This window comes from Canis aureus, chromosome 22 (assembly GCF_053574225.1).
Source record: "Canis aureus isolate CA01 chromosome 22, VMU_Caureus_v.1.0, whole genome shotgun sequence".
Lineage (NCBI taxonomy): Eukaryota > Metazoa > Chordata > Mammalia > Carnivora > Canidae > Canis > Canis aureus.
The window spans coordinates 3,828,723-3,854,838 of NC_135632.1; the positions used below are offsets into that span (position 1 = coordinate 3,828,723).

The following is a 26,116-nucleotide window of genomic DNA, read 5'->3' on the forward strand; positions in this document are numbered from 1 at the left end:
GTTCTGCGTATTTAACCCCACGGCTAAACCTTCCTTCCCCTGTGGTATTTTCAGTTTGTAGCCAAATGCTGTGCCTCCCCAGTTTGCAAGCTGTAAGGCAGTAAAGCTTTCCCATGCATCTGACCAAATCTTTGCATTCCAGGCATTTGTGTTGACAGCTTTATTGAATATATTTATCACAGAGCAAGGACTAAGCACTTTGTAAACACTAACCCATTCGTTCCTCACGGCAACCCTATGGGGTAGGTACTGGTACGCATGGCGTTGTGCAGATGAGGAAACTGAAGTACAGGACGTTAGGAGGTAAAGCTAACAGGTGGCAGAGATGGGACTGGAACACTGGCTGGCTGTTTTCAGAATCCGTGTTAACCTTTCCACTATGATACTTGGCCAATTTACCGAATTACCGTGAAAATGGAGTGGAACAATTTACCTTTCCATAAGATAATTGTTTTAATAGCCTTACCTGTCACTGTCAATGTTTTGAGTTTCACAGACTGCTTTGAGGATCTGATGAAATCACTGATATATGCCAGCCTAGATATACCGAGTGTAAAAATTATTGTGCCATTTCCAAGATTTTATAGACCTCAAGAAAGTCCATTTGTGGACATCAGGTTGACAAAAAGCCTAACAAACTTGATTGGGTCGCCTAAACCTCAGTCTCTTCCAACAAGAAATAAGGCTGAAGATACAGTGATCTACTTCCCAGCTACCAATTTCAGGGCTGAGAGATACACATATTATTTAGGGATAAACTCTTATACCACTTTGGATTGCTTAACTGTGAGTTATGCCGAAACGCATATTCAAATTGGTTTTAAAGGTATAAATTCAGGGTTAAACATGGAGTTAGGGAAAAAAGCGTTTGGCCACAGTGTTTAGTCTTTGTGGAATCCAAAATACAGTATTTGAAAACTAGTCTGGAGGGGTTGGTGGCATCTAGCCATCTTGAGTTCCAAGAATCACATCTTGTCAGCTTTTGAAAATTTGCTTTTTGACCTCAATTATCTCTTCGTCCCTTCTTCATTACAATACATTGGGTGAGTCACAACATGGCGCCACTCAGGACCACATCAAGGAAAACCTTTTCCTGCAAAGTTGTGCATCCCTCCACTTTTTCTGATGCTTAAAAATTCTGAATAAGGTTCTTATGTTGTTGGAAACCCCATTGTGACTCAAGTCAACGAGTTCGACAGAGAAAACCCACTTAACAATTAACTCTGCTTTATACTAGCTGTTCACATTCTTGCCAGCAGACACAACAGCAAACCCGTACTGTTTACCACTGATTAGTAAGACCAGAAAGCGAGAAAGAAAAGGCATTGTCAACTCTGTTTTGTTGTCCAGTTGGTTGTTTCTCTGAAAAAGATGCAATTGTCTTTTAAATCAAATCCTTCCTTTTGGGACCCCTGGGTGGCTCAGCGGTTGAGCATCTGCCTTTGGCTCAGGGCGTGATCCTGGAGTCCTGTCCCGGGTTGGAGTCCCACGTCGGGCTCCCTGCATGGAGTCTACCTTTCCCTCTACCTCTGCCTCTACCTCTGCCTCTCTCATGAATAAATAAAATCTTAAAAAAAAAATCCTTACTTTTTTTTCCTACTTCATGTTGATAGGTCTAATTATAATTAATGAATAAATAAAGGACAATTGTGTAACTTAGCAATATTTGAAATTTTCTCTAGTTGATTCATGAGCAGCTGCAAAGTTACTGACAAGAATATTTTATGATTGTAAAAGCTTAAGGTGAAAAGTTATGGTGTATATAAGAAAAGCCAAAATTTCTGCTTAGTAGCCCAAAAATACTATCAAAGGAAGTTATCATTTGCATTTTAAAAAATGTATGTGAGCCACTGACGTCAGCAAGAGAAAATCTGTGTGTGTGTGTGTGTGTGTGTGTGTGTGTGTACATGTTTAAATTGGTTTAGACTAAAGCCTAGTTCTTTATTGCTCAAGACAATTTTACCTATTAAGTTTTCACTCTCCTGGTCAAACACATTCTACCAATTTCAATTCTATTTCTAAATTAGGGTTTTGCTCGGCTTGAAAAGATATTCATAAAGAACTGGTAAGTATTGATATCTATGTACCAGGAAAAGTGCAGAGACACAAATTAGCTCAACCAATAGTGGAATTTAGCAGGTTTTGTTCCAACTAAGAATTCTCAAGGAAACAATGTGAATTTAGTTAAGTTTCATGTCATACGTTCTAGTTAATCAAGACTATTGGCCAGTGATATTCAATGAGATGATATATAGAAGTACTTTTGTCCTTAGAGGGAAAAGCTGCTAAGCTGGTGGTATGATTAGAATACTTATTAAAAAAATAGGTATTTCTCACATACATCAGTATGATAGAAACAAGAATTATAAAAAAGAAAATTTGCTGGCTCAAAGAATATCTCAGATTCTCTCTCTCTCTCTTTTTTAAGATTTTATTTATTTACGAGAGAGAGAGAGACAGAGAGAGAGAGAGAGAGAGGGGCAGGCTCCCTTCAGGGAGCCCGATGTGAGACTCGATCCTGGGACCTGGGGGACCCGATCCCGGGACTCCAGGATCATACCCTGGGCCAAAGGCAGGCGCTAAGCCACTGAGCCACCAAGGGATCCCCCTAATGTAGTAGTTTAGCGCCAGCTTCAGCCCAGGTCATGATCCAGGGTCCTGGGATCGAGTCCCACGTCGGGCTCCCTGCATGGAGCCTGCTTCTCCCTCTGCCTGTGTCTCTGCCTCTCTCTCTCTGTCTCTCTCATAAATAAATAAATAAAATCTTTTTTTTTGAAGTAGATGCTTATGTTCTGCATAAAATGCAAAGCTGTTTAAAACATGTGACTTGTGGTCAACAAGTTCACAGTGTCCTTGGTAGAGATAAAGAACTCAGTCCAATTTCTTCAAACTCTGTAAAATGACTGCCTTAACGTAAATACTTTTATTTTCATTTTGTATTCACTGAAGATTAGGCATTTCAAAGTAACACAGAAATGTTATTTTCTCCATCAAATAAATAGGCAATTTAGCCAAAATCTTGTTCTCTATTCTGAAACTCTGCTTAGTATATTGTACCAGCTGAACAATGAAAGAATTCTGTTTTAAAGAAAATGAAGGAAATTTAAAAAACAATTAAAAGACTGTGGACATCAATTCTACTATGTGAAATTAAATAATGCCACATAAAAATGTTTATTCCATTATCAAAGTAAGAATATCAAATATCCTCTTGGGAATAGAGGTTAACAGTTCTTTAAGGAAAATTCTCCATTCATAACGTAAAGAAAGTATTTGGTAAGAACAATTTATTGGTAGGAAATGAGAGTTTTTTGGAAAGGTTTGTGTTTTCTAAACACGAATAACAAAGTCTTCTCTTGTTTTTCTACATTCCTACCGTAATTTTATGTAAAACCAGCTCCCTCTAGTGATGACAGTCATGTTTTTCACCAAGAAAGCAAAATGTTTTCTTGACTCTGCATATAAAACTCTTCAGAATTGAATCTCAAAATATACTCCTGAGAAGATCAAGTTTTGTTACAAAGAAGATAAAAATTCTAACAACATCCTGAGACATTCTTTAACAATCTTTCTTATTGGGACACCTGGGTGGCTCAGCAGTTGAGCGTCTGCTTTGCACTCAGGCCAGGATCCTGGTCCGAGGATCAAGTCTCGCACCGGGCTCCCTGCATGGAGCCTGCTTCTCCCTCTGCCTGTGTCTCCGCCTCTCTCTGTGTCTCTCATGAATAAATAAATGAAAATTTAAAGGAAATATTTCTGATCTTAACACTATTTCAAAAACATAGTACTATAGGGATGACCTGGTGTATCAGATGCATTTTTTTCTGTTTGCTCCTGGGAAAGGCAAGCCCAGACAACTGAATCAACTCTTTTGTATTCAATAGAAATCAATTGAGTTTTTAAAAAATCCAACAAAGAAGGTAATGATTCAAGGTAAAAATATGAATTTTAAAATGCTGATTTCTATACATAAAAACAGTCACTTAAATTTACATTTTTAACATCCAATTGCTTTGATATTCTTTGATATCATTGAGGATGAAAACTTGTATGTGTAACTTTAGCAATGTGAAACATCGGACAGCTATTGAAAAATAGACTCCTCGCTGGAACCCCTGAAGTTTGGCCTTAGTTGGTATGATGCAGACCAGCAATTGGTAACTTTTTCTGCAAAAGCAAAAAGGGCTAAATAGTAAATATATTCAGCCTTACAGGCCAGATGGTCTGCGTTGCCACCACTCACCTAAGCATAGACAACACAGAGATGCATGAGTGTAGTTATGTCCTGTTAAAAAAAATTTTAAATAATTTTCAGAAAAAGGTAAACTCTGACTCTCACATAGACATAAAAATAAGCTCACATTGTGTAGATTTGATTCTACTTATATGAGTGAACAGACAGATGTTACAAATAGTTCAAAGGGGAAAAAAGGCACCAGTTTATATAGAATAAATGAACTGACTGATTTGCAAGTGGATGAAAACATTTTTTTCTGCAAAGGAATTAGAAGTCAATCAAAACTCTGCTGGGCAAGAGAAGTCTGCATGTCTGTCAGTCACCTATAATTTACACAGAGTTGTAAATCAAGGAAAATGAGAGTCTAGAGTCTAAAGATGCACAGCATGTAGAAAATGCATAGTTTCCCAAACCACAGGAAACTCTTAAGGGTACAGAACAAACTAAAGGTTGATGATGGTATTAAAGAGGTCACTTAGGATGAGCACTGGGTGTTGTGTGTAAATGATGAATCACTGAATTCTACCCCAGAAACCAATATTGCACTGTATGCTCACTAACTAAAATTTAAATAATAAAAAGGAAAATGCATACTGTCCAATTGAACACAGTATTTTTCTATAGTTTCAATGAATTCTGTAGACACTGAAATTTTTATTTTTACATAATTTTCATGTCACAAAAAATTCATTTTTTTCACTATTAAGAAATGTAGAAATCATTCTTAGTTTACAGGTAATACAAAAACAAATCGTGGCTTGGATTTGAGTTGTGGAAAGTTTGCTGATCCCTGGACCTTTGATCTACAGTCTGCATTTTCTCAAATAGGAAAAGATAAAGTATGTCATAAAACAAGCAAAAATATAAAAGACAAACCCCACAAACAGAGTTTTGAATGCATCATCTCTCTGATCCCTTTAGGACTAATTTATAGGCAGGAGTAAGACATTTGAAAAGCAGGTTGGTAATATTTATTGTTAATTTTTAAAACATTTTGTCTGTAGGCATGTATGGTGTGTTTGTATGTGTAAGTATGCATATAGAGAAAAAAATGCAAGAAAATGACTCTTAAAAACTAATACATAAAAGAGGAAATATTTAAGTAGAAAGTAGCAGAGTAATTAGATGGTAGTAATTAGGGAAAGAAACTGGTACTTTGAAAAGGCTCAAAGGGAGTTACCAGCTCCCTGAGTTTTAAGAAAGAAAAAAGGAAGAGACAAAACATATTCACAATTAAGAAAAGAACTAAATATAAAAATACTTAATATAATTCTACATGCAATTTTATCAGAAAGATTTGAAATTCCAGAAGAAATGGCTTATTCCTAAAAGTATTAATTATAAAAATTGACTTAAGAGTAAGTAGAACTTGGTAGCCAAATTAACACAGAAAAGATATTCCAGATACTAGAAAAAGATATTCCAGATACTAGAAAAAGATGAAAAAAAATCAATCTTCAGTTGATTTTATGAAGCTAACATAGTATTAATACCAACATGTAACAAAAATAGAATGGAAAAAAACCCCAAAACTTTAGTTCAATGTCACTTGTGAGGTGTAAGTAAAAAACTTAAAAAATATATTTAAAAATACAATTCAGTAAGATTTTGAATGAATAAGACAACACTGAACTTGTGGGTTTACTATAAGGGTAGTTTAATATCAGAAATATATTAACAACAAATTAAAGCAAAAATGTATACTTAATATATTCTGAAAAATATATTTTCTACATCAAATGAAGTAAGAGAAAACTTCCTAATATGATAAAGGACATAAACCCAAACCCGAGAGCAAACTACCATTCTAAGTTTGGCATACTAAAAGTTGTCTTATTATTATTTTTTAAGATTTTATTTATTTATTTGAGGGGGAGAGAGAAAGAGAGAGAGAGAGAGCACACGCATGCACAAGTGTGTGAGCACACAAGGGGGGCAGGTGGCAAGGGAGAGGGAGAAGCAGAGTCCCCGCTGGGGCAGGAGCCTGACTCGGGGCTGGATCCCAGGACCCTGGGACCATGATCTGAGCAGAAGGCAGATGCTTAAATTGGCTGAGCTACCCAGGAGCCACTAAAACTTGTGTTTAATATCAAAAATGAATAAAGGTAGCTTCCTTTCAGTATTAGCTGTTCAACATCTTTTTTGGATATTTTTGCCAATGCATATGACAAGAATATGAAAAAAATGGACCCGAGTATTAGAAAAGACAATATAAATTCACCCTTTTTGCTGACATACTATGGTAGTTCTACCTAGAAAATTCATGAGACTATAAATAAAAATAAAACAACCAGAACTAATGAAAGAATCAAGTAACTAGAAACCAGAAACATTACAAAAACCAATATCTTTTCTTGAGTAATAGATTGGGGGAAACCACACATTCCATCTACTCCAGTGTGTGGGGGTGGGGTGGTGGGGGGAGGTTAATCTATAAAATACATTAAGAATAATTTAGAAAGAAGTAATGGTACATATGGGAGTGTGGGGGACTCTGAAATCTCAATGACATAAAACTGAAGAAAAAAAGAGAGATAGACATTTAATATTCTCCTTTTTGTAATTTATAAAACAAGTAGATAGTAAGGATATAGAAAAGCTGAACAATTGTATCAACAAAATGGACATATCTGAAACATATAAAATAGTTTACCCAAACTGAGCAGGTTATATACTTCTTTCAAGTGTACACCACCAAGATTTAGCCAACATTGATTCTTAACACAAGTCATAAAAACTTCGGAAGAACTGAAATCATAGAGTATATTCTCTGATCATAACGAATTTAAATTAGAAATCAATAAAAACATATCTTAAAAAATCTCCGAATATGACCAGATGCTTCCAAATAACACAGGGAAGTCACAGGGAAATTAGAGAAGGTTTGGTGATAGAAATTTCATGTGGTGGTACCTAAATAAGCTAAATACATATGTTATATACATGTGTTAAAACAACTGAATATGCAGATTTTATCATATCTAGATTATAACTCCATAAAGTTGATTTTTAAAAAAATACTGATGGAGGAAAACAAATTTTGTATTGTGTTAATTCTATAAAATTATGATTTCACGTTAGTAAGATGAAAATTTGGTATGCTTAAAATATAAAATATTTTCTAAGGAATACTTCTTGTGCATTTGTATACCTTTTATAAAAAGACGAAGAAAAATGGGAAGAAACACAAAGAGAAAATTCACAAAGATAATAATAATGGCCCTTAAATTTATGAAAAAAAAAAGATGCGCCTCACTTATAATTAGAAAAATGCAAAATAAAGCTTCACTGAAAATGGTTTCACATACCATTTTTACCTGTCACAGTGCCAAAACTTAAAATGTGGGATGACGCTTTCTATTTGTGAGGTTGTGGGTACTCTCATTCACTGCTGGCAGAAATTAAAACAGGTACAAATTTTTCGGAAGGGAATTTGACGATATCTAACAAAACTACGTATCATTATATTTTGATCCTGAAATTCTACTTCTAGGAATTTACCCTAAGGACACACACTTCAATAATAAGAACATATATTGGGGTGCCTGGGTGGCTCAGCGGTTGAGCGTCTGCCTTCGGCCCAGGCTGTGATCCTAAGGTCCCAGAATTGAGTCCTGTGTCATGCTCCCTGCATGGAGCCTGCTTCTCCCTCTGCCTGTGTCTCTGCCTCTCTTTCTCTCTGTGTCTCTCATGAATAAATAAAATCTTTCCAAAAAAATTAAGAACATATATACATACAAAGTTACCCCTCGTGGCACTATTTGTAATTGCAGAAGAAAGAATCTAACTGCCATATGTAGGACTGCGGCTGACCCATCCATGGCATAACCATACGATGACATACTATGCAACTATAAAGAAGAATGAGGAAGATCTCTCTGATTAGAGTGAACTGATTTAGAGTGATTTCTGGAAATATTAAGTTAAAAAAAGCAAAGTGTCAGGGAACCCATAGTTGCTACCTTTGTTTAAGAAAGACTAGGATGTAAGAATATACACACATCTGCTCCTTTGCTCAAAAAGAAACACAGGCAACACAGCCAAGAAACTGATGGGATTGGTTATCTACAGGATATAAGTGAGAAAAGAGGATAAAGAATGGAAGGATGAATGAGGTAGAAGTGATGGGGTAGCAGCACTTCGACGAGTGTAAATTTGTGCAAAGACTGAACTTTTAGAATCTTGTTTTGCAGACTAACAAAAAAGAGAAAGAGGGGGCACCTGGGCAGCTCAGTGGTTGAGCATCTGCCTTCAGCTCTGGCTGTGATCCTGGAGTCCTGGGTTCGAGTCCCACATCGGGCTCCCTGCGAGGTGCCTGCTTCTCCCTCTGCCTGTGTCTCCGCCTCTCTGTGTGTCTCTCATGGATAAATAAATAAAATCTTAAAAAAAAAGAAAGAAAAGAGGAAAAAGAAACAAAGAAAAACCGAAATACAGAATAAAAGTAAATCTATTTCAAATAAATACCATAACCACACTGAAGTGAGGCGAGTGGGAAAAGAGGTAACTTAAGTCACATTTGGAAACAGTAATTTGATTAACTTCAGACTGAAAATAAAAGAACTATAACCTAATATTGAATTCTAATTACTAGGCTTGTTCTTCACAATGTTACAAGTTAATGGGTCTGAAATTAACTAATGCATATTGTAAAATTGAGGAAATAAATGTATATAGTGGCATTAAAGTCTCCTGTTGTCAAAGGAAGGGGGAAGGCTGGAACCTTTTGTGTTGAATCAGAACTTGAGTTATCTGCATGAGTATTTTTAAAAATGATATTGATATAGACAGAAAATACAGATGCGTGTATTTTCTACTCTCTGCTCAAAGGACCTAGGTGCCATGACATCCTAGTAATGGAATGACTCCGTCAATGATAATTTCCTGATCTGGGTGACTTGTACTGAGGTTATTTAAGAGAGAGTCTTATTTATAGGAAAAGAGGCATCATGGGTACAATTTACTCTCAAAAAGGACAGAAATGTGTTTTATACGTGCATATATGTGTATATAAATACACACACACCTACGGAGAGAGAAGGGGAAAACAAGTGTGGCAACATGGTGACACTGGAACCCGACTAAAGTTATGCAGCTTTTTTTTTTTTTTGACAATTTACATTAAGTTTTCTGTAAGTATGAGAATTTTTATTTTATTTTATTTTATTTTATTTTATTTTATTTTATTTTATTTTATTTTATTTTTTATTTATTTTATTTTATTTATTTTTGGTGGGGGGAGGATATTTATTTTAAAAAGTTTTTTTAGGGCTGTCGGGTGGCTCAGTAGGTGAAGCGTCTGCCTTTGGCCCAGGCCATGATCCCAGGGTCCTGGGATCCAGCCCCATGTGGGGCTCTCTGCTCAGTGGGGAGCCTGCTTCTCCCTCTCCGCCTCCCCTCCCCTTGATCGTTCTCTCTCTCTCTCGTCTCTTTCTCAAATAAATAAATCAAAAGTCCGTTCAGTTGGAATGTTTTCAGCTGCAAACTGGTAGACACTGTCTAAAGTAGTGCACAAATAGTTTTTTTTTTAAATATCATAAACCATGCCTCCCAACTTTTGCTCAACCTTCAACTCTCCATTTAGATGTCATCACCTTAGAAATGGACAGTTCTTTCAAGAATTTCATAGCTTATTATTATTTTTTTTTATGATCTATTTATTAGAGTCAAGATCCAAAGTCCACTAATTGTCACTGGTGGATCTGTCTCAGGGCTCTTTTAAACAGGCGTTCTTTTTTCCCCTTGAATTGGGTGAAGGCGCCAACAGTAAAGGCCCCTTTGTGTTTGGTTTTTCTTCCACCAGCAAGAGCAGGGAGCAGGTCTGGCCTGCTGCATCAGAGAGAAGTTTCCAGTCACAGCTTCATGAGAAGATGCTGGAGAGACAAACTTGCCACCCACACTGGGTTTTCCTTTGCTCTGTGTAGCTCCCTGCCTGCAGGTTAGTATCTCTCATCTAGCTCTTGGCCGGCCTGCCCGTACCCCTCTCCCTTGTCACTCAAATTGAGAAAAGTCCCACATTTTCAGTGAAAATCCCCTCTCGGGCTCCCCAGGACACATACTTTCCGAACTTCAGTTGCCTGGTCCCGTCTGTGTCACAGCAGACAGCCTTCAAAGCCGGTGGCATGTGGATGGTACCTGGCTTCTACTGATGACATAGAATTTCTTCTATTTGTATCTTTCCTTGTCGCTTCAGACAAGTCTTAGAGAAAAGGAAATATGTTTTCTTTTTTTCCCAGAAATCTTATACATGGTCTTTGCTGGCCCTCTAACCAAAAAGCATGCAGTAAAGAATCCAAAATAGAATAATTGGAAAGAATTTAAGAATTTAAGAATTTAAGATTATCTCATACATTCTCTCACTTTATATAACGGAGACACCAAGTCAAGCACCTTGACTAGAGATCTTTTGCCACCTTATCCAGCTCTTTCTCTCTCTCTCTCTCTCAACACAGTAAAATATCCAAGTCCTGCTGCCGTGGGGGGCTTTTTTCTAGTCTTTATTCTTCTCTCTTCAACATTTATGAGAAACTATCACATTTTTAGGTTTTCTTACAAATAGTCCTCTTCTCAACCTGAATTAGTTTGCCAGATTTCAAGTCTAAACAGAACTTTATCATTCCAGTGTTTAATCTTTGGAAATAAATGGTTATATCATAAACATGTTCATACAACTTCAATTGTATGCAAAGCACACTGAGGCAGTCATGATATTACTCTAGATATCTAATTAGTTTCTTTTTATAAATTACATATGCTCAGATAAAAATGATTAAATGCATGGTTTTTGAAAAGGTGTGAGAAAATCCAAATCTTTTTGTCAGGGTAGCCTCATTTTCCCATTTATCTTTTCTGAGAAAGCCTATTATCTTTTATCACCCTTTTCTTCACTTGATAACGTTGAATTAGCTAATACCATATTGTCTTTATCACCTGTGCCAGGTAGTTTTATGTAATTGAAGTTGATTAATTTAACTTAAGAAAGTCCAGTTTTAAACAATGTACAATAAGCATATAACAAAATGTAAAACATATTGTAGTAAACTATAATATACTATAAAATATTCAGGGAAATTATACTTAAGTGAGGTTCAAATGCATCTTGGTAACAAGTTAATAAAAGAAAAAAATATTTTTGGTTGCACTGAATAAAAAACATGTTAAATTATGTGTTAAAATTTCTGGTATTATAATCTATTAAGCTATGTAATATATTGCTATAAAACTCTAAACTTCAGTGCTTTTACATTCAATTAAACTCACCAAAATGTCACAGGTCTAGATTAGTTACAATTGGAAATTGTCCCAACAGCATAATTTACTGCCATTGCTCACAATATCAAGTAGTGTTTTACTATATTCTTTTTTCCTTTTAAATGGAATAAACCTTATCCACTGGAAATAAAGGAGACTTTAATTAAGTAATTAACTTACTAAAGAAAAAATAATCTCCTTTCCAGGAAAAGAATTGAAGTAGAATAAAGAGACAATAAATAAAGACTAACTGAATAATTTACTAGATTTTTAAATAGTTACATTTTTTGGTCAGTGTATAATTTTCACAAAGAATTTGTATTTATATACTGAGTTAAAAGATTAATTAAAGGAAGATAACTTCTGTTGAATAGAAAGTCCCATATTAAAACCACACTTTTCCATTTCATACTGAATCTAAAGCTAACTCTCAACTATTTATGCTATTGGTATATGTTAGCAAAATTTAATTATGGTTCTTATTTAAGACACAAAGGGGTTGTTTAATTTTATTTTGCAGTTTCAACTAGTTTATTTATTTATATTTTATTGTTTTTATTTTATTTTATTTATTTTGGATTTTATTTATTTATTCATGAGACAGAGAGACAGAGAGACAGAGAGACAGAGAGAAACAGAGACACAGGTAGAGGGAGAAGCAGGCTCCATGCAGGGAGCCTGACATAGGACTTGATCCCGGGTGTCCAGGATCACGTCCTGGGCTGAAGGCGATGCTAAACCACTGAGCCACTTGAGCTGCCCAAGTTTTTATTTTAATTCCCATATGCTCAATATACAGTATTACGTTAGTTTTACATATACAATTATAGTGATTCAACGATTCCATACTATTGTAACTTTTTGAGGAGTCATTCACTTCAAAGTCTTCCACACCAATTATTTTTCCAGGATTGTTAAAATTGCAGATTAGATTGATTAATGTTGACTTCATATTCCTCTCCTTTTTCATCAGATGATAGTGATTCATGAGGAGTGAGGTGGAAGAGAGAACAGAGAACAGGAATAATAGAATTTGCTAATCAGGCCTTAAGTAATGGAAGCTTGATTGCATTTGAAAACTGACGTAATGACGGAGAAATTTTAAAAAGCTGATTTTTTTTTAAGAATGTTGAATTGGAAAATACAAAGACAGATATTCTTTCAGGCAGCTCTTAAATAGATACTTATTTTTAGCTGTAATTTTTCCTAAAAACACAACTATTTCTGATTTAAAAGTTTAGTATATGTAATACATGCTGGAGTATATAAATACATTGCCCTTTAGGGCACTTGGCCAGCCCATTAGAGATTGAATTATCTGTGATTTGCTTGCTTTCTTCTTGTTATATCAAAGGAGGGAACAGTTTCATGGTGTCTCATGCCTTTTCACAATTAATTCCAAATTAACAGAATATAGTTTATTCAGGGCAATCAACTCAAATCAACTTGATTACTGACAAAATACACTCAGAGAGAAAATGTTAAGTCAGAACTTTTATTCAAGAATAAATAAGAAATGGGAAGACACTCAGAAAAAAACAGCTTTATATTAGAATATAAATCTCCCATTCAATTTTTATATCTGGTTTAGATAGGTTTTCTTTCCCCTCCTTCTCCCACTTCTTTTCTTCATAGATCCTTTGTATAGGTTTTTTTTTAATTGATTATTTTGTAAAATATGAAAAACATAAAGGGCAATCACACACCATTTCATTTTGAAAATAGTGAACCCATCCCAGGTCTAGAAGAGTTTTTATAAATGCTGGAAAGTTCATGAGCAAATAAATAGTGCTTGAATGCCATTTTAGTATATTAACAAAAATAATACTATTTTTAAAAAAATGAACAACAGCTAATGGCAATATGAAAGCCCAGAGTGGTTTCCTATGAAATTACTGTCGATGTCATCCTCCAAATTTTCCAGTAGTAATTCTGGACTGCCAAAGAGTCATCTGCTGTGAGGCCAAAATTAAGATTAAATGGGGAAAAGTAAACCAAAGGAAAGTTTTAGAAAGCGAGAACTGGTAAGACTTTCTATAAGAGAAAGGTTCAGAACTATTAAGTTCACTGGGATTACCACCTCCAGACTCTAGAAAAAGTGTGGGTTAATCTTTAGAAAACTTAATTGAGGAAGAAAAATGAAATTTCCCAAGATTTTTTTGCTTATCACCTAAAATTCAACACACATAAATATCAATCTCATTGTCTTTCTCCCAATAATAAGTTAATGAAATGAGCCAGTAACCTATCAACTTGACAAGAAACAATGGAGTCTTTCTGGATTAATCCTTCCCCCTCATTCCTCCCATTTCTACTGACCCCATAGATCTCTTATCCATTTTACTTCCTTAACACTGTTAATATCCGTCTCGGTCTCTTCATTCCCATTGTTTTGGAGCAGGCTCTCATTGTCTGCCTGGATTATTGAAATTCCCTTCTAAATGATTTGTTTAACTTTAAGTCTCTGTACCTTGCAATCTGTTTGTCACATGGTCAGCAAAGTATCTTCCTGAAAAAGAGAAATAAGGTCATATCATTATCCTGATTAAAACATTCAACTACAACTATTTGTATAGGATATAAGGTCCTCCAATAATTGGCCATTTCCTTTCTCTCCCCAATTTCACCCTCTATTGCTTCCCCTGCTATACACACACCTTATGCTTATCATATTAAACTATTTACAGCACCATATTTACAGTCCCATCTCTCAAAAATGTTCTTTCACGTTCCCATGCATTTGCACATACTGCTCCCTGTACTTAGAATCCTTTTATCCCAACCCCTTCTAGTAAACTCCCACCTACTATTCAAGACCCATGCAAGTATTGCTTCCTCTTGGAACCCTTCCCTGGCCCTTCCTACCCCACTACATGATCCTTTGTTCTACCACTGTACCTTGAGCACATGTGTCATATTCCTATGATACTAAAATATAGTGACTTCTTTATATATTTCTCTCTTTTCCCAGACTATGGATTTCTGGAAATGATATCTTTTCATCTTTATATGTGGGTACCTTATGGCTACTCACAATGTGCATGAATGAATAAATGAATTAATAAATCAATGTTCTAATGATGCTAAGACAGAGAGGTATTTAGAAATTTGTCCAAATATACTGCATGAATCAGGGGTTGGTCCAGAAATAGATTCTGGTCCCTCCCATTCCTTTCTATTCCTCAGACGCCCAGACCATGATTCACTGTTTCATTAACAACAGAAGATGGAAAGATTTTAATTTTTCTTACATAAAATTACCCACCCTTAAGAAACTATCTACTGTGCTCCACTGTGTGGCCTTTAGGAGTAAAAATGGGTCTTGATGCTCTAGTTGCATTTTTTGGAAACGTTCTTTCATTCTAGGCACAATATGCCCAGAATAGATTCCTGTAGAACTGGTATTTGAATAAGGGAACCAAACTAAAAATGTCATAAGTAACTCAAAAGAGAATTGATGTCAACAATTAACTGTTGCCTGTTTTTCTTTTTATTCTTCTAAAATAGCAGATTAAGCATTCCTCATTCTTTCTTGCCTTGAATTAAACATTTGCCTGGATATTTTAGCTAGGATGTCCTTTGATCTTTTAATCCGGGGGCAAGGGGGAGTAGAAAGCACTTACTTAGAAGTGGTAGGTTGATATATCCTTGGGTCATTAAATATGTTTAATTTTTTTTTCACATAATGTAACTCTGCTATAAAGTAACTATGACTTGAGAAATCTTTTATTCCAAAAAAAATTTTTTTTGGACTCTCTACAGAAGCACTCAAGAAGACTTTTTCAGGGCACCTAGGTGCTTCAGTTGGTTAAGCAGCCAGCTCCTGGTTTAGGCTCAGGTCCTGATCTCAGGGTCCTAATCTTGGAGTTGGGAGATACAGCCCTGAGCTGCGGGTCTTGTGTTGCATCAGACTCCACACTCAGCGAGGAGTCTGCTTCTTCCTCTCCCTTTGCCTCTCCCCCCTACTCATGCTCACACACTTTCTCTCAAATAAACAATCTTTTTTTTTTAAGAAGCATTTAATGTGATTAATCCTGTTTTTTTAACTACATATAATGAGGCAGCAAATACATTTCTCTTTATCATGAATATAAATAAGGAAGATATCAAAAACTCATGAAAAGAGTTAAAACATTTGGGTAGGTAAAAAATTGCAATTTTGCTTCATATACACAGTGTAGTTTTTTTTTTCTTTTTCAAGTTTTTATTTAAATTTCAATTAGTTAACATACCATGTAATATTAGTTTTAGGTGTAGAATGTAGCGATTCAACACTTACATACAACAGCCAGCTCATCACAACAAGTGCAAAATTATTAGCAACTTTTATAAGCTTTATAAACCTTCATTCCCTTGTGCCTTAAGTCAGTGCATTCAAAAGAAACACACATCTCATTTTTTATAACCTTGAAAAATATTGCTATTCTTTCAATAGGTTTTCCTTTGGAAATACCACAGGAGATTAGCTAACATAGTGCACTACAAAATTTGCTAAATATCATCTGATATTCCAGATTCCCTCAAGGATTTCACTTTTGTGGCAGCTCTTTTATTGCTATCCACAAAGTCCCTTCCCTGCCATAAGTCCCTCCATCTTCTCCTTGTTCTCTGCCTTCCACCATCTGATACTCACGCCTCTAGCCCATGACCCTCTCTACGGAGTAGAACCCCCAGGAATGTGCTTTCTGTTCCTTGCTCCAATTGCTTATCATAAAAAGAACAGTTCTTCTGAAATTCAGGTGGGTAAAATTCCCCATCCTTTTAAATATCACACTGCAGAATATGATGGTTAGGTAAAAAGGAAAACAGAAAAAAAAAATGTGCTATGAAATTCACTATTGAACTATCACCCTGGATTAAAAGACTGATCTAAGACTTTGTGGAAGAAGAGAGAATCTTCCTAGTCAGAGGAAGAAATAAAACATAGCTAAGATGAGATAAGCAGAGAGGAGGTGGTCTAGGTGGGATGGACGTATGAGTAATATCACATGGATCGGGAATGAATGTGAGGCTGGGCAGACAGTTCTGATGGGTTGGAGGATTTGAGAAAGCTGGTCTTCATGGAAGACAATACTGAAAAGTTACCTGTAAACCTAGAATGCCCAAGACATCTAAAGTTCCCGGACAATTCTTCAATTCTATTATCCTTTAGGTCATAGGCAGTCATTACAGGTTTCTGTGGCCAAGTGACAGTGGAGATAATGTGATGAAAGAGGAATCGAAGAGAGGGATATCTTAAAAGTCAGGGGAATTGACACAGATATGAAATATGGAAAACCAGCTGGCAGATATGCATGGAAATGTGAAAGAAATTATTTGTCTCTCTATTCTTTTGACTTGTCTTGGTAGTTTCATCAAGAAATTATTCAGTGGACTCATTTAAATCCTTCATTTTTATAAGGACCCAAATAAAAAAAGACAAACTTGTTTATTCACTTCTTTCTCTTTGGCATTCCCATTGTACCTAAGGAAGAAAGAAGAGGCACAGGATAATTTGATAATTAAATACATATGTAATTTTTACATTTTCAAGGTTTTTTTTAATTTAGAAAAGTTGATGAAATTTTGAGGCAGACATAAATCTAAGTCATTTTTTGCTACAAAATCATTTTCATGAACATCATTTGTAATGTTGTAAAAATTGTTTAGTTCTTTGAGTATTTGTGCAATGTCTGAGAATATTCAATTTTGTTTTTTTAAATCTAAAGCTTCATAGTTCAACAGTCTGGGAATTTTGAGAAAAAATAAGTATTTATTTTCTGCATCTTTCAATTCTGCTGCATCATTCCAAAATAGGCCACAAGTACAGTGGATATCCTTAAAATACATAAGCAATTCAATAACAATTTTACTATGACAAGCACCAGTGCACATTTAAAATATTTTGACTAAAAGCCTTAGAAGGTTTTCATTCATTTTTCCCGGTATTTCCCTATAGACTCGCTGGTTTAATGACCAACAATGTAGTAATTAAACATCACTTCAGTGACATATGAAAGGGAAATATTTTGCTTTCAACTAGAAAGCATTTTATAACTCAGTCAGATGTGGGTGTATATGCATATGCAAGCATGAGTAAAGAGGAGAGAGACAGATTATGGAGAATTTTAGATTCCTTTTCAAATTAATGCCATTAAGTCCACTTATAAGAATAAAATATGGAATACCTGAAGGTGTTATGCTCAGCTGGTCACAGGAGAGTGCTACAGCACCATTAAATTACCTGCTTTAAAATAACTGAAAGAAATCGTGCACTGGAGAATGACTTAATGTGCTTGAGCGAGCTTTGCCTTGCATGGTTGATTGAAAGAAATAATAGCACACGCTGGTAGAAATTATAGGAGAATACCAAATCCACTTCATAATATCTCCAGATGTTAAGAACGGAATGATAAAGTGTGACAGAACTATCTTGTGCTATAATTATTTTAATCTTTGCAGGGCTATTATAAAAGATTTCAATTTTGTCAAATTACCCTGTGCATTTTAAAATTCCCTTTCAGCCGGCTCTTAACGTTTCCACTAAATTGTTCTACATTCATTGCAGGCAGCATCCTCTTGAGCCAGTGGGAATGCAATATGTGGACAAGATCACATTTAACAACTTTGTTCTTCCTTGAAATAAAAGCTAAATAACAGAGATATGATTCTGGTCCTTGATAATGGAAATACTTTGCAGTCAAATATTTCTTTCATAGAACCTCAATAACTTTCTGCATCACAATTCATTTTCATGACTTGAAGAAATGAACAATATATGATTCTTATTTTCTAGACAAAAACTCTAAATCACCTCAGAATCCAAAAGAATTCATGCCAGTAACTACAAGAACTGCAAGCCAGATTTTCAGACGTCTAGATTCCACTAGGGAAAATAAAGCTCCTTTGCCAAGTTTAATCATCAATTTTATAAGGATCACTTCATGATACTAAATTCACACTTGAGTGAGCCAAGTAACATCATCGAGCATGATAATTCACTAAGCACAGAGAATGCTTGGAGGGATACTATGGAGAGCCCTATGTTGGGCTCCTATGGAAATTTTGAGATATTAAGGAATATCCCCAGGACAATTAAGCCATAGACATATTCCCCAGAGCACAGACCTATTCCCCAGAGCAACTAAAAAAAAAAAAAAAAAAAAAAAAAAAACCACAGTGAGATTAAACCTACATATAATCTCAGGGATTTGGGGGCTGGGTTACTCCAGAGCAAGATCTTCAACTCTAATGGTTTTGTCCCTATGCCATATGGACTGGGGTGGTTGGGTGTAGTTTCTGCGGAGTTCTGGGTTTACTCTTAGTCCAAGCCACATCCTTTACCTTTCTTCAACTCCTATGTCAGGTTATCTCAACTTAACATCATGCTTATTAGACTAGAGATCTGAGGAGAAAGAAATATTAAATATTTTCTAGTATTTAAGAGGTTTAAAATCAAATGTAAGAGCAACTAAACTTGGTTCCAGGTTCATCCAGAAAGATTGCCAGTAAAGTCAGTGAGAAAACTCAAAACCCTATTAAATTGATTTTTTCGAATCAGCTACATTGAAATTTATAGAAAGAGCCTAAGATAATATTTTGAATGTTACATAGTCTTTAATATTTACCTAACAGTAAATATGAAGACCTAAAGTATAAAAACCAACAATACGGAAGAGTTATTTATTGAACCATTAATCTGTATGCCCCAAGCATAACTTAGAAGCATTGAAACTGTGGGACATGGAAGGGAACATGCAGGCTGGCACAAAAGATATCGTGGTGATAAAAACATCTGGAGAGTACCTCAGTGACTGGTAGGGCCTCCTTGGTCTCACATGAGACCCGGAGACTAGACAGCCCAAGCTCGAATATGTCGCCAACTCAGAGGGATAGGTACTCAGAATTAAATTTGTAGATTTAAAGAAAATGAAACAATGTTTTGTTTTGTTTTTCTTTGCACACCTGAATTTCTGTCAAGACAGGTTTAACTTTTCTTATTACTTATTACTTTTCTTATTACTCTATTTACTTCCATGGCTAACTAAACTGAGCAGCCTGTGCCACCATCTATACAAGGCGCAAGCAGTTTTTAGGGCTCTAGAAAATGAACAGTCCTATTTAGTCCTGTTCAGCACCTCAACGTCATTTCCTACAAAATACTCTTCTGGTTCTGTTTATTTCATATGGGGGCGGGGGAGGACTATCAGAGTGGCAGCAGACTCTCATTAGAAATAATGGAAATCAAGAAATAGATGTGACTCTTAACCATAGGAAGCAAACTGAAGGTTGCTGGAGGGGAGAGAGATGGAGGGATAGGGTAACAGATTGTTGGCATTAAGGAGGGCACGAGATGTAAAGAGCACTGGGTGTTATAGCCAACTAATGAATCACTGAACTCTATCTCTGAAGCTAACAATACACACTATATGTTAATTAATTGAATTTAAATTTAAAATACATAAATAAATACATAAATAAATAAGAAATAAATCTGGAGAACAAAAGCATATGTATGGCTCTTCTAGCTACAGACTCCAGTTCTGCTGTGAAGGAAAGGACAGAAAATACCCCTTATTGGACTGACCAGACTTTCATCTGCCTCTTCTCAAAAGGTAATAGCACCAAATTCACACTGGAGAGGGTAGGGAACAGAGGGGACTGCACGACATTCACATTGGGTCTCACTTGATTTTTAGTACCTCATGTGGCCCACTCGCACCCCTCCAGCTTCTGGCTACAAAGGACCCCAATCTATTCCTGCAATAGCCAATGCTCTGAAAATGACTTTTTCTCATCCCTAATCTTTCCCCAACTCTACACTCACATATCACAAAAACTATAATTTCTGCAGCACGTCTTAACTAAGTTAAGAAAGAAAGATGTAAATTAGAGTGTGGAAATGGCTTCCAAGGGTACTTGGTAAATAAAATGTTGATATTTCAAGGACTAGGGATGAGTAGCCATGGGCTAAATATCCAAGATTTTGCCTTTGGACATTAAAATAGCTTTCTGTTCTACAAAATGTCCCACCACTCAAGAGGCTTAAAATCAAATGTCCCCTTAGCTGAAAGAAAGTATGTGAAAGCCATGATTTTTGTTCCTTTTACCCCTGTCTGAGAAGGCCTTCTTTAAGTGGAAATACCCTTGGTGTTAGAGCTTAATGACACAGATTGTGGAAGGAATCTTCAGAGACACTTCAGCATAGCCTCCTTTTCTACAAGATTATGTGGACAAGTTGTTTGGGCAAAGTTAAAGCCTTTTAGTCATTTAAGTTAGCTGTTTGCCATGTACGTCCACTTACTATAGCTTAGAAGCTTACAAAACATAATTTAAAATAAATAATGATGGGTGAACTTCAAGTTTATTTGGTTATAATGCTAAATTTTCTTTACCTAAGCATGTCTCGTTCGTACATATTGAATGGATTTCCAATCAAAGCCTCAAAAATTTAAAATGTAACCGTGGACTGTGATTCTAAATCCATTGGTAAATTGATATTTTGGAACTCAGCATACATCTTTGCACAGAAACGGAAAGAAATGTTCGAGTGACTCTCCTAATTACTGTGACTCGATACATAATGAATATTCAGGATCCAACAAGGAAATTAAGGTGATGGGCCCGTATATATATCTAAAAGGAAATACAGGAGGTATAAGAGAGCAAAGAGATTAAGGATTTAAGGAACATGGGACACAATTCCAGATGTGGCCAGTAGGGATGATTTCACTAAATAAAAGCCTCGGGGTTTTTATGATAGGACAGGCCTGGGTTCATAGCACATGGGCTGGAGTGTGTTTGGTACAAACCTAGAGTTCTGGATTTAGGCATCTGATATGCCAAAGTATGAAAACCCCATGCTTTTGAGAAGAGAGAACTTATTTACAATCTGGTTCTTGTAAACTAGAGGCCACTGTAGTATCAGTTTGTGGATTCAGGGTGGGCAAACTCCTTGGATAGGGAGTTTGAATAAAGCATTGTTGAAAAAAGTACAAAATTGATGGGGCTTCACAGCAAATGCTCATGTATCAGTTAGGATTGCTTCATACCAAACTAAACACACAAATTTAAAATGGAAACCTGCCATTATACCTGCGTGCTGTGCCATATTGCTAGTTGATAAAATGAACTTATTACCAATGCACAGAAGAGTGAAAGCCTCTTCTGCAAAGGCTTATATGATTGCATCCATCTTTTTGTCTAGTTGCATTGAAAAAAATTTGTCAGAAACCAATTTATAGACTAAAATACATATTTTATAACTTCTTACAAGATCCTAAAACAAAATAGCATTTAAGTTGATCTAGTTTTCCAGGATAAGTAAATTGGCATTCGTTATAGCAAGGGTATATATGAGCTTTTAACAGGTTACTTATACCCGAGTAATGGAATAATATCTCTTCATGATGATTTTGTAGTGTAATGAGTTCTAAAAGGAGTATTAATTTTATGGTTTTCCATTTTATGTAATGTGTTAAATCTTCTGAGGTGTCAATATCTTAATGCCGAATATAGTCTTCAAGAAATCAGGATTCTATTAAAATTCTAATCAACTTCATGCAGACTTTAAACATGATTGTTTTCTCCCTTTGGAAAGCAATCCTTTGTTATTAATTGAAACCACACTTGCCCTAAGTTTCTCTTATTAAATAAAAGTATTTTCTGATAACCTAACGAACTATTTTTGTTTTACTAGTTGCTATGGGTTGAATTATGTCCCCTCAAAAATATATGTTGAAATGCTAACCCCAAATACCTCAGAAAGTGACCTTATTTCAAAATAGCGCTTTTGCAGATGTCGTGGAGATGAGGTTGTTAAGGTGAGCCCTAAATCTATCAGAATAGTGTCCTTCTAAAAGGGAAAGTTTGGGCACAAACACAGACATGCACAGAGAGAAGATACTATGAAGAGACACAGGAAACGTGTCACTTGAAGACAGAGGATTGAAATAATAGACCTATAAGCCAAGGAATGCTGAAGATGACCAAAAAACTACCAAAAGCCATGAATAGACAAGAAAAGATTCCTCTACAGATTTCAAAGAACAGCCCTGCTAACCTATACTTCTAGCATCTAAACTGCGAGACAATAAATTTCTGTTTTTTTTACGTCACTTAGCAGTACCTTGTGAAAGCAGCCCTAGGAACCTAATAACAGTAAAGTTGAGACTTTTTGTCAATGAAAGAATGTCTTTGTCCACTCTTCTTAGCAAAGATACCACCTCTGTGGATTCCTTTACTTCTGGAGAGAAGCCCAAACACAATATCCAGCTGTGAGCTGTCATCTCACCTCCCTCTGCCTTTCTGACATTTCCCCCCACAGGGTTGCAACACAAGCATATTGCCACAAAGGATCACAGAACAATCAAAATCAGGTTACCTAAAGCAACCCTAAAATAATCTTAAGAGGGCAGACATTTAATTTTCCAGAGGTCCTTGAGGACTACTTTGTGTAATATACCAAATTGATAATAAAATAATTGTGAAGAGAAAATACAAAGAAGTAACTCAAAGAAATAAATTTTACAGTTTCAAAAGTAAATAGGGTAGAGATGATTAAATGATATCTTGACCTTATCTATATTTTAGTTTTTCACATAGATAACACATTCATGTTTTAATGTATAATTAAAAAGTAATTGTAGAAGCGTGAATAGAGCTTTCGGCTTTGTTTATAATTATAATTTTTCACATTAAGATAAAGATTAATCCAAGAGAACAGTCTAACAGCAGACTGGTCACAGACAGTTATCTTAATTGGAGAAAAGAAAAATGCAAAATGTTCTCCAAGGGCCTCTGGTCATCTTTATTTGTTTCAGAAAATATCAAAACTATGTGAACTGTCTTCTTGATAACTAGGTATGTCAATGTTGAGCTATCAAGTCCTCATCTCCTCATCTGAGAGATAGGTGGGCTTCATCTCTTCTTACCACCAACCTCATGTTGCTCTTTTTCCACGCTGGGCCTGAAACAACATTCAAGGATGCATAAGTAGATTAAGGTAGAAAGGACTATTCCTTCATGAAACAGAACCAGAATTGTGCTTAGAAAATGGCTTCCTGGTATGTTTCCATGGAGCCCCTGCTGCCCACATTGAGTGAGAGACCAGGGTTTCCTGTTTATCTGATAAGAGTGGTGGCCAGGCTCACAAATACTCCCTATTCAGCTTCCATAGTTCCCTCTGGGTCTTGAACAATATCAAAACATTCATTCTGGTGGGGGGTGGGGGTAGGGGACTCTGGCATCTGTCACTGCAGGCCTAGGGCTACAGAGCAGGGGTAAGAAGAGTGATTATGTGCTTACAATGTATTAAAAGTGTCATGTCTAGGGGCACCTGGATGGCTCAGTCTGTTGAGTGGCTGACTAGATTTCAGCTCAGGTAGCAATCTCAGGGTAGTGGGATCGAACCCAGCGTGGGGCTCTGTGCCTTGCACACAGTCTGCTTATCCCTCTGCTCCTGCCCCTGCTCTTTCCTTCTCAAATAAATAAATAACATCTTTAAAAAAAATAAAAGTGGCATGTCTACTTTTCTCTCTCTCCTTTACTTTTTGTGTTTTTCATCTTTTTAACTGTAGTATAAAGCCTGAAGTCTCTGTATCGCAAACCAGGGAAGACAAAGGGAAATGGGAGTACCAGGGCCAGGATTGGATCTGACCTCTGATCAACTGGATCAGGTCAGGCGGTGAATGGTGGAACACTTACAAAGGTCAGGCATGGTGAAGAAGGAGCACAAATATACTGAACATAATTCAGGAAAATAGGTGGCTCCTAGTAGGGGGCTAAAGGTCCTCACAGACGGGCAAGGCCCAGGGTGGGATAATCTTGGGGCAGAAGCTGCCAGTTATTGTCCAGGTGTTTGTCCACAGAAAATTGGAGTTCCACGTACCAAAATTGGTTCAGGGACATAGCTCCAGACTGTGAAAAAGGAGAGCTGCCTTCCAAGGAAGACAGAATGACAAAAATTAGGGGACCAGGTAAGAAGTTCATGTCTGAAAAGTAAGACCGAAGGTCCAGGAAGAGTTGCACTTCAGGGAGGAACACAGGTCGTCATTGCTGAAGCATGTGGTTCTGAATCTGAGTCTCATCAGCACGGAGCAGTCAGCAATGGGACTTTCACCCCATGGGGTTAAGAGGTGCTAACCCCCACTGGAGATGTAAGACTGAGGTGGTTGAGACTGCCTCACTGATGACTGGTTCAACATCTCAACATCTCTATCTCTGATGAGACAGCTTGTAGGAAGATGGTCTTGGTTGAAGACTTAGAGAAGTAGAAACATGGGCAATGGGGTTGGTTTGGGGAGTGATACTACATTGAGAGGATATCTCCTGAGTTTGGATTTTTTTTTTTTTTGATATTGAAAAAATTTTCTCAGTTAAAGTTTTTCATATCATGACATTCATAAAATGCCTCTCTGGTATTAATTGTCCAGTGCATTATAAAGTGTAATGGTGGGATTTTTGCCACATTCATCCTTTCTAGATTATAGTTTTTGATACATAGGAGACTACCAGCCAAGTTTCCTCATTTCACTTTCTTATGGAACTCTTTCTGGTAAAACCTTGATGCTTGGCAGTTTAGGTCACATTTTATTTGAGCCTCCAAATAACTGTCTCCAGAATCAACATCATTACCATTCTAGACCCAGCCTCTAAACTACTCCCAAATTTGGAACTCTTTAAACAAGGATAGACTTTCAGGTTGCCATTTTGTTTTTTAAAAAAGCATTTTGATGTAACAAAATCCTGGTTAAAATTAAAATCTAGATACCACCTGCTTTGCTTGATCTATTTCCATGCCTCATAAAATTTTCTTAGTAATTTTTTTCCAATTGCCCACATAACTTTCTTGGATAAAAATTACAGACTGTATTTAAGAAAGACATTGTATCTGTATGGTATTAGGAACTATGTTGATCTATGACTGCCTTTCTTCTTCTCGTCATAGTTAGGCACCAGGAAGGCTCTACAGTATCTCCTGCTTTCTATCAACCTAGAGCACCTGTCTCCAGCTCTCATCATCCCTCACTTGAACTTGGCACTCCTGACTCATTTCCCTGCTTTCAATGTCTTTCAGTTTTAATCCACACAGATTCTGTTTACCTTTCTAAAGTAAGGTAATCTTACTTTAAAGTAAGTAAGTACATATCTGTATCGATGTTTATTTTCTTTTTAAAATATTCACTAGCTTCTGCTTATCCACAAGATCAAAAAATGTATTCCATAGTGTGGCACAAAAAACAAAAACAAAAACAAAAACAAAAACAAAAACAAAAAACAAACTCCACTTTATAGTCTAGCCTTAACCAATTTATTTTTCCTGATTGCTTCTTTCATGTTACACACTCTGGTTACATCAAAATATTGCTGTATCTCAAACTTGGTGTCCATAATTTGCTTAGATTGACTTTTCTCTCTGAGACCCCTTTATCCCTCTGTTTTTCTTGCTACAAACCCATCGGAGGGAGCCTAGATTAAATGGCACCTCCTATGGAAAGCCTGCAGTACCCTATCCCTTCCTCCCTCCCTTGCCCAAATCAAGTAATCCTTTGTGTTGTACAGCTCTCTGTGCAGATCTCTCATAGCATTCATCACATCATTTTTATTTCATACATCCCTTCCTCCACTAGACTAGTTTCTGAAGATTACGTA

At 36.2% G+C, this 26,116-nt stretch overlaps 1 protein-coding gene across 3 annotated transcripts in view; it reads right to left on the bottom strand.

Moving 5' to 3' along the window:
• LOC144293670 (uncharacterized) overlaps positions 1-26,116 on the bottom strand; it is a 370,284-nt gene that overhangs the window by 61,032 nt on the left and 283,136 nt on the right. For all 3 annotated transcript variants that reach the window (XM_077864647.1, XM_077864646.1, XM_077864645.1), the window contains exon 7: positions 13,956-13,994. In XM_077864647.1, the coding sequence (XP_077720773.1) occupies positions 13,956-13,994 (39 nt within the window). The remainder of the gene's footprint in view (positions 1-13,955; positions 13,995-26,116) is intronic.